The sequence below is a fragment of the Crassostrea angulata genome, chromosome 2 (genome assembly GCF_025612915.1).
Source record: "Crassostrea angulata isolate pt1a10 chromosome 2, ASM2561291v2, whole genome shotgun sequence".
In the NCBI taxonomy this organism is placed as follows: domain Eukaryota; kingdom Metazoa; phylum Mollusca; class Bivalvia; order Ostreida; family Ostreidae; genus Magallana; species Magallana angulata.
Window position 1 is genome coordinate 43,189,515 of NC_069112.1, and position 10,078 is coordinate 43,199,592.

The window sequence follows — 10,078 nt, forward strand, 5'->3', positions numbered from 1 at the left end:
TATACTGTTTTTTTTTTTTAAATAACAAAACAGTGTCACTGGGTTTAGTAGCTGTATCATCAATTACAAATCGAATTTGTGGTTTTGAAGCTTATAAGTTATATAAGTGTTATTCTGAATATTCAAAATAATACATATATTAAACATGACCTATGCATATTATTTTTGATGTTCATTAAACATTACAGATGATGTTCATTATACATTACAGATGGGAGATTAAATGAGAGGAATATTGAGTTTTACAGTCTGATTGGTGCCCTCGGCCTATCTACCATCATAATAATAGTACTTATAATTTGCCAAAGAATGCAATGGTAAATACGGACATAAAAGGTTTTTTTTTTTCTTTCTAATCTGTCCCTGCTGCTTTATACATTTAAATGCGTGTACTTGATAAAAGGTTTAATATTTAATCTAATATTTAATCTAATTGACCATTTCAAGAAGAAACCACAAGAACCAGTCAACAGACGATACAACATTACGACATACCGCCACTGTTGCTAACCAAGGAGGCGCTGCCTTTGGTAGTTACATGGATCAATCACTTTTCTAGGCTGATGTGACTGATGTTTACGATTTGATTATATTTGTTATGAATCATACATATTCCATATTACATGTGTTTTTAATAATGTATAATTGTTTTTTAAATTAAAACTAAGCACTATTTAACGTAAATTTCAATCATTGACATATATATCTTTTGTTTAAATTATCAGTGATTAACGCTTAGTTTTAACTAAAATGAATTTTCAACTTCAGGCACTATTACTTCATTTCTTTGCTTTTTTATCTTTAACTTATTTATAATGTTATATGTCACTATCCATGTAATTTGCTTCTTTTGTTTATTTTTTTTTTTTTTTGTATGAGGGCGGGGGGGGGTCATTCTTTATTATTTTTTTTCTTTTGAAGATAATTGTTAAAAAAACGTTTAGTCAATGTCCGTATGTATATGGCAACATCAAATCAGTATTTTCCAATTTAATATATAGTTAGAAAATAAAATAAATGATATTTCAAAGGACTTTTAAAATGATAATACGACAAAAACATGTCTTTAAAAATGCTCGAAAAAGCGACGTCAGCTGACCGCACGGAACAGTGCGTCATCGAAAAATTGTTTTGACTGAGGTAAAACAACAATAGAAACAAATCAAACTCTGGAGGACACAGGAAAAACATCGAAAAAGTTCAAGTTTACTTATCCAAAAGTGGCGATATTTTCATGAAGTATGCGATTGTACCTTATGAACAAGCGGTGAATTAATTGTCTCACGAATAGTATATGTTTAACAATTTCATATAGTACCATGTGAGAGTTGATGATCTAAACAGTTAGGGCAGCAAATGATCAAAACTACCTAAAAGGGTATACGGATTTATAGCGAGATAATTATCCAAATTAGCTGTTGACACCATCATGTGCGACGGTTTGTGTACACGAGTATTGGAGGGTCATATGGGAAACACAGGTGATGTTTTTCTGTCTCAAGCAAGCAAGAATGAGAGAAAAACGGCGGCATTCAGCGGGAAATTCAAAATACTGTACACATTTCTATATTCCGTGAATTTTGGTGTTCTGCCGGTACACTGTAAATGTGATAAAAAAAATGATGCTACATTTTGCGTTACGCTGGTACATGTATGAATAACGTGAATACTAAAATAGACACGAGGCTATCAGTCCATCAAAGATACCGTTTTGAGTAAAGTCCTTCTCCACACGTTGATTATGGCTAGGGGGTAATTACCTGGTTATGTAAACAGTTTTTTTTAAAGACTACTACTTTCGGACACCTGTTCATGAATATAAATGTAGTAAGGAGTAGAGACAATCCTTAGGCAAAATTTCTATTTCCTTTTTTTTTTATTAATTTTTAAGAAAACAAAAATTTGCGAATGCAGACCAGGCGCAAAGTCCCCCAATCAATGGTTGTTGACTCTAGGGCGGGGCAAAAATGGATGTATAGTGTTAATGCATATAATGATTTATAATTATCTTATCTACTCCCATAAACCTGTAGGAAAAACTGAATTCAAAATTTTTTTAGACCAGGAAGTCCTCTATTAATTTTATTTTAATTCCATGTCCCCCGAGGTAAGGATTCTGAATCTACGGCGGGGCCAAAACACTCTTATAGTGTATAGGGTTGGGATTCTTAATGCAGGGTGTGACTAAAAGCTTGTCATTTAGTGTAAATGTATAGTGATAGTTTAATAAAAAGGTCTACTGACACGAAATAAAAACGGACTGCATATTTTGAAGAAAAAAACATTAAGCTGTCATATTTTGTAATAGTTCATGCCACCAAGGCTGGGAGGGGGGGGGATATTTGGATTTATTTTATTCTACTTAGAAATTTCAATGGAAGATATGATATACCCTGGTGATTCACATACATGTGTATTTAGAAAAGAGAAACAATGAAGCTGTGTATCAAAGTAAAGATATTGTGAATGTTAATTGAGGTATCTTCCCTTGCTTCTTCATAATGGAGTTTTTAATCAATAGTTAGGAAGTTGTGTGATAAAAAAACATGCAACAATTGTTTTTTTATTGCAGAAAATCTTTATATAAATAAATAGACTCATTAATAGTAAAATACTGATTGGCTAACAAAAATCACAGATAAACAGTACATGTAAAATGATTTTGGTATAAATACCAGATAGAGTGTACACAGGGCATATAGGATGATTATTCAGAAATTGGAACACAGGTGACGAGAAATTGTAAGAATTAATATTATCAGCTGTTCTCTTCTCTGTTTTTTGTTTAAGTGCCCACAGGGAGAGTTTCTGTCTGCCCCTGGATGATGAGACAGTCCCTACAAGGCAGTAAACGCCAAAATTAGATGCTGTTATGAGCACTTTGCTATTCTGTTGAAAACAGAATTCCATCAACATATTTAGACAACGACATGCAGTAGAAATTCCCATTGAGAAGTTCCTGCCCAATGAAGATGATTCTCAGAGAATAAGAAATCGGATGAGTCTTCGTTGCGCGCATACTTCTGCAAAAAATTCCCTTTTTCCAGAATGTGCGTTAAAGCACGCTAGACACCGGTTCTTGCAAGAGTCGTCAAAGGAAAGCAATGTTGTAAATATTTTAATATACATTTCAAAATTTCAAATTCTTTAAAGGTGTTAATCTGTCGTCAATCTTAATAATCAAAATAAGTTCTTTTGCAGAACGCAAAAAAACCCAACAACATAATTATTGTCCATTGTTTCACTGTCTTTAAATGTTCCCAAACAAAAGGTGCGTGTTTTTATTTTATTTTTTATAAATCAAAATTAAGAAAAATTGCCTGAGCCATACATCAAAGTTTTTTTTTCAAATGCACTAAAATGTATTTGATTATTCTCTCATACATGGCTTTATAACACGAAAGTAGTTATTTCCCTCAACAATAGTCATTGTCCGATGTTTTAATATGTTTAGCGATATTCAGATGTTCAGGCAACCAAGATGCGTCTTTTTTGTCGTATACCAGAATGATGAAAGCTTTATTTTGAAGTCTTTTTTATAATTAAGAATGAGAAAAAAAATACATCGTTTTGAAAGTCTTATATTTTAGCGTAAATAATTCATATCAATGTCATTTCATCATATATACATGTATCTACCACATTTCAATAATTCTACCTATTCGTCTATCTTCTCCTCTACTCCCATATATATTTGTTAAAAATTAAATTCATATTGTATATGTTTGTCCTACTCCGCAATGTAAACATTTCCACAACGTAATTCCAAAATCATATGTCTATGTTTTATGATATGTTTCTAGTTGGCTGTTTATTTTCAATTGAAAATTTATACGGTAAATTTATTAGTAAGCATTGAATTGCATTTTTTTATGTCATTAGAATAAAAAAATTAAAATATTCTTGTTCCAAAAATAACTTGGTAATGCACCCTAGAATATGTGTGTACTTGTATTTGTTAAGTTAATTTAAACCCATTCAGTCTATGTCGTGCAGGTATTCGCGAACAGACCATGCTATTTTACAAAGAGGCTGCATGAAAGTAGCAACCCGATGAAAACCCAGTGCAAATTTAAAATTACACCCAGGGAAGACTAAATCCATCGAACATATATCAAAATACTGACGATATTTTTTCCTCATACGTGTACCGTGTGGATAAAGAGGTATATAAGAAAACAAATAAATCACGTTGTTCCGAATAAAAAAAATACCATACGTATCCTTGTTCATGCTGAGGTTCCAAAAATATTAATAAGGGAGTTGTTTCGTTTTAAGGAAGATAACTCTAAAACAACTGATTACACTTACATTGCCTAGGATCAGCAAAAGTGTTGGTCAGTCGGTTCAAATTATTACCTCAATCTATCTGAAACTAAAACTGGCTGAGAAATATGGATGCTGCCATTCATTGTTGGCATGTCTTTTCTACAATTTTTTTTATAAAAGAAAATGATAAGCTTAAATATAGTTTTTATTATTACAACAGTATGTCACAAATCATCGTAGCGTTTCATACGTTAAATATTTTAAATACCATAGATGTATAATACAAGGTTATCTAAAACTTTCTATTCTGGTTTATAAGTGTCTGTTGTATTTCGCAGATATCGTTTGCGTCTTTAATTAGAATCGTAAAATTAAACGGTAGAGGTAATTAATGAATATAACTATCAACAAATATTTCTTTAATTAAACCAGGACAACTATCCATTTAACGTTCTTAAATACGCATTACAATCATGATATATGGCAAACCATAGCTCAATATATAAACGGCAATCAATATGAGTGGAGAATAAAAACATAAACCATGAAAAAACCAAACAAACTTGTTATGTTTTATGTTATAGAGTCAAGAGTATACAATTTATTATCTTGTGCGCTCTTCACATTCCTCTGGAGACTGATGTGCCGAACGATCTGCTACATGTATGACTATGTACATGTACATTCTTGTAACACACCAATCATTCAATCATTCGTAGACGTTAGGGTACAATTTGTGAAAGCTACAAACCATAAGGCAACACTATTCGGAACGGAAATTGCTACTTAAATATTACCAAGGTAATGATACATAGGTGGAGTGTACCTACACGTGAATGGTCTTGTAAAATAGAATAAAGTAGTCAAATTTCCTAATTAAAATGTGACGAATAACTACATGATAATGTTGTGAACAATTAAGGAAAGGTCAATCAAAAATTTACGATTGGCGAAATTATTTAATTGTTAACTCCGTTAATCTGCAATACATATTGAATCAGCGGATGTACCTCTGTTGTCTATAAAAGAAGAAAATTCATTACAAATAGCTTAAAGATATCACTGATTTAAAAGGGCTCGTTCTTGTGAACCGATCACATCGCGCTGACATCTGTGTCAACAAAATATATAGCTATAAGTTGTTGGACTTGTTTATCAATTGTTGTAAAATAAAGTTCAGGTATATATAGAAAAAGTTTGAAAAATATCATTAAATTCAAATCTATTTATATATTATAAACTGAGCTTTCTAGATAAAAACTTAATGTTAAGTTCTCAATTAGTATGTTGTAATCAATTAATAAAGCACAAATATCAACACTGTTCAAATATTTCATCTATGAAGGTAATTAACTTTAGATTTCTGGAATTTTAAACGTTTATGTTTTGTGTTATTACATATACAATTGACTTTACACTAAGCTAATTGCAAGTGTGATTATGTATATATACTACACATTTCACTGTCAAGACACGTTTGCAAAATGCCTCACAATATGTCAAGTTCTTGATAATTGCTTATATTTCTGCTAGTATACTGTAAACAAGAAAGAAATTCGCACCCGTTTTATTTTCGCCCCTTTTGCTCTCGTTGTCAGCGTGTGGATTTAAAACTGGGCGAATACCTATGTTCCAAGTTATCTCTTTAATACACAAACGTGCCTGGGCAAACTTAACACGGGGCGAAACCGTTTGCAAATCCTGAAAGGCGAAAATAACACGGGGCAAAAATAAACCTGTATTTAGTATTCATTCTGTTTTTGAGTGTATGTCTTGCGTAATTTACCACTCAGTTATGGTAGATAAGGTATCAGAATTCGACCACGTGTGATTTAGAAAAATTTGCATAAGCCCCGCCTCTTATTCAAGAAATTTCACGAGCTCTGGTATTTTGGTAATTAACAGACATCTACCAAAATGAATATGATTATTTATTGGGTTTGATAGGTTCAAGAAAGGGTTGCTGTAATTAAAACATTAACTATTTTTTATATCTTGCGAAATTATGAAATTCCTAAGTCGTCTGATGACGTGTCAAGGTTGACTACGTCACATCGACGCTTGTAGCTGTGATCAGAATAAACATGTGGACTTCAGTCATATATCTGGGAATTTAACTCATTTGCAACAAACGTGGATGGAAATCAGCATAAAATTCAACAAGATAGCATTTATTTGTACTTCCCTAAGCTATTGTTTTATAATGTTATTTAATACTGTGGGATGAAACAGAAACGAAGCAAAATTCCTCGGCTTAGATTTTGTTTACTTATTAGTCCCCTACCAGTTTCACAGTAGTGCACACACTTGATCATATATTTTGAAAATTTACATGTCTTACCATCATATTCCCATTATATCAAAAAGTGCTGTGAACTTTATAAAATAGCTACGCAATTTATATAAATAAGCGTTTATTGTGGGAACTCCCTGCAAACTGCTCGTCATACACTGTTTACCTTGAATTTAAGAATTGTTCTTACTTGAGTATTTCAAGCTCCAAGCACTTTTCGAAATGTCTAATGTTCATTCCAATGTACAAGTTAGAAACAGAAACAATTATATTCGTTAATTTTAAACACTTGCACTATGCATTTTTTCGTATTATTTCTTGTTCATCTATTTTTAGCGGTATCACGTGACAGGGTAATCCAAAGAGACTCAAAAATTGCTCACGCGATAGCTATTTATCTTATTTGTATATTAATAAAACATCACTTTCTGTAACAATTTTTGGGAATAGAATACCAAGATTGCTCAAAGGCTTACATTTTATGTGATAAATACCGCTATTTTTTATGGACGCCCTTAACAGAGCTGAGTGCGGAATGGAATGATATACACTGTGTAAACACAAAAAGGGTGCATTATATGTAACATAGATGTAAATACTTTGTGTATTCTTATAACACAAGAACAAACAATGACAAAGACATGAGTTAAAAGGCGATAAAGTTAACGTTGATGTGTAATTAGATACTAGAAAAAAAGTACTGATAAAAAAGTTGTACCTCTTAATGACAAGGTATTTTTAACACATAAAAGGGAACGACGAAATATGACCCCCCCTCTCTCTCTCTCTTTCTTGTTCATCCTTTCAGATTGTGAGGATGTGTGATTATGCATCCTGATGAACTTACATAAATCACACATCCTCACAAATGGTGGCAGCGGTGGGATGCATCTGAGCTTGCATAAATCAAAAGATTTTCTTGTGTTTGCATGTTAGAAATTTTGACTTTTGATATTTCTTATTTTTGTATGTTTCAGTACATAAACTTTCACAATGTCACATATGCCGAAATGGGTGACCGAGCTTATCGCGAAAGAGTCAAGAGTCAAGGACTGTTTAGAGGTGTGGCGTCAGGAGCAGGAGGCAATGAGAGCTGAGAGAGAGTCTGCTAGGGCTGAAAGAGGGGCAGTGAGGGCAGAGAAAGAAGCTGAGCGAGAACTTGAGAAAGTAAGGTTAGCTCATGAAAGAGAGGAGCGGCAAGCTAAGAGAGACAGAGATAAGTGGGAGGCTGAGAAAGAGATTAAGTTGAAAGAGTTAGCTCTTAAAGAAAGAGAGTTAGAAACTGGTCCCTCCCCTCAGAGTGTTCAAATTCCTAGTGTAAAGTTGCCCAAATTTGAAGAAGGTCAAGACCCTGATGTTTTTCTAAAATCATTTGAGAAAATAGCGGGCTTACAAAAGTGGGATAAATCTCAATGGGCGGTTCGTTTAGTCCCCATGCTATCGGGTAAAGCTCTTTAGGGCTATTCTAGATTGTCAGATGAGGAGAGTGATAATTACGATGCTATTAAAACTGCTATTCTGAAAAGGTATGAATTGACTTCAGAGGCTTATCGGGATAAGTTTAGGAAGTGTAGACAGTTCAGTGATGAGTCATTTAAAGATTTTGTTGTTCGTGCAGAAAGGTTCTTTCACCATTGGTGTGATAGGGAGGATATTGGGTCAGACTTTGAATTGTTGTTTGATTTGATTTTGAGAGAACAGGTGATAGGAAGTTGTTCAAATGATTTGCAATTGTGGGTTCGTGAGCATACTCCAAAGTCTATCAAAGATGTTATAACTTTGTCGGAGTCATTTCAGGTTGCACATAAAGGCAGTAATGCAGGTGGTGGACGAGGTAACGCAGGGGAAAAGCCGGGTCCCAGACCAAATAAGTTTGGTTTAGGTCAGTTCCAAAGGGGTAAGCATGTCTCGCCATCAGAGCAAAGTAAAACATGTTACAAGTGTAACCGGGTAGGACATATTGCGCCAAATTGTCCTTTGCGTAGTACATATCAGTCGAAACCTCCTTTTAATCTAAACCCAGGGAATCAAAAGTCGAAAGAGCGGTTTGGTTTGTGTCTTGGTGAAAATATGATAGTTTCTGATCAGGGTGATGGTGTTCATGAGAATAAGATGGTTGTTAAGTTGTCTGGCGTATCAGCTACTGATGAGTCTAGTCTTGAAACATGTTGTGAATCGGGTCTAGATTTGGTAAGTGGGGAAGTTGGTGAAAAAGTTGTCTCAGTTTTGAGGGACACTGGATGTTCCACTGTGTTTGTTAATAGTAAGTTGGTTTCAGATGATGAAAAAACGGGGAGAACAAAAGTAATCACTTTGGCCGATGGTACAAGGAGAACTTGCAGTGAGGCGATAGTAAGTGTGAAAACGCCATACATTTCAGGTAAGGTGCACGCGCTATGTCTTGACTCACCTTTTGCTGATGTAATTATTGGCAACAATGTAAGCATTGTAGTACCGAAAGAGGCAGCACCTTTGTCCATGATTGAGACTGCAGAAACAGTGGATGAAGAAGAATGTGGAGTTGTTCAAACTAGATCAGAGACAAGGAAACAGGAGGATGCAAAGAAACCAAAGCTGGATGATTTGAAAGAAGTGGACACAGAACATGAAGGTATGTGGTGTAATAGAGAGAAATTGATCGAGCATCAGAAAACTGACGACAGCTTGAAATAGGTGTTAGAGATGGCCCAAAATGGTCGACATGAAGGAAAGTCTTATTTCATCCTGAAAAATGATTTACTGTATAGAGTTTTTGACTCAGACTCTGGCGAAAAGGTATTCCAGATTGTTGCTCCAAAGAAACTGCGCAGTAGTATTATGTCATTAGCTCACCACACGCCACTGGCTGGACATCTTGGAAACAAGAAAACAAGAGAAAGAATTATGAGAAACTTCTTTTGGCCAGGTATGTATATAGATATATCTCGGTATTGTAAGTCATGCTCTATTTGTCAAAAGGGGACGCAAAGAGGGAGAACGCCAAAAGCGAAATTGGTGCCAATTCCAAAGATCGATGTTCCATTTTCCAGAGTAGCGATTGATTTTGTGGGCCCATTACCGATGACAGAAAAGAAAAACAGGTATATTCTGGTATGTATGGATTATGCCACTCGATTTCCAGAGGCTTTTCCGATGAAAAATCAAGACGCAGAAAGTGTGGCTAATGCGCTGATAGAAATGTTCTCAAGGGTAGGTTTTCCTAAAGAAATTTTATCAGATCAGGGGACAAATTTTATGTCATCTCTCATATCAGAACTCTGCAAAATGCTCAAGGTCCGTAAGTTGTCAACTACCCCTTATCATCCCCAAGCAAACGGGCTAGTAGAACGATTTAATGGGACTCTTAAGCAGATGTTGAAAGCATATGCAGTTGAAGAGCCATTAAAATGGGATGTTCATTTACCATATGTACTTTTTGCCTATAGAGAGGTCCCGAACGAATCAACATGGTTTACTCCATTTGAACTTCTTTATGCCAGACATGTCAGAGGCCCCCTGGACATATTAAAGGAGCAG

At 34.4% G+C, this 10,078-nt stretch overlaps 1 protein-coding gene and 1 pseudogene across 1 annotated transcript; both read left to right on the plus strand.

The window, feature by feature from the left end:
- LOC128174366 (uncharacterized) overlaps nucleotides 1-559 on the plus strand; it is a 49,525-nt pseudogene extending 48,966 nt beyond the window's left edge.
- A 6,996-nt stretch (nucleotides 560-7,555) lies between these two features.
- Nucleotides 7,556-9,717, plus strand: LOC128174367 (uncharacterized). Its single transcript, XM_052839934.1, has 3 exons — nucleotides 7,556-7,836; nucleotides 8,032-9,173; nucleotides 9,347-9,717. The coding sequence occupies exons 1-3, from the start codon at nucleotides 7,556-7,558 to the stop codon at nucleotides 9,373-9,375; spliced, it is 1,452 nt and encodes a 483-aa protein (XP_052695894.1). The 3' UTR covers nucleotides 9,376-9,717.
- Nucleotides 9,718-10,078: the final 361 nt, after the last annotated feature.

Coding starts and splice junctions, on each gene's coding strand:
- LOC128174367 (XM_052839934.1), top strand. CDS start 7,556: ATGTCACATATGCCGAAATGGGTGACCGAGCTTATCGCGAAAGAGTCA. Junction 7,837..8,031: donor TTAGCTCTTAAAGAAAGAGA/GTTAGAAACTGG, acceptor GGGCTATTCTAG/ATTGTCAGATGAGGAGAGTG. Junction 9,174..9,346: donor AGTGGACACAGAACATGAAG/GTATGTGGTGTA, acceptor AAGGTATTCCAG/ATTGTTGCTCCAAAGAAACT.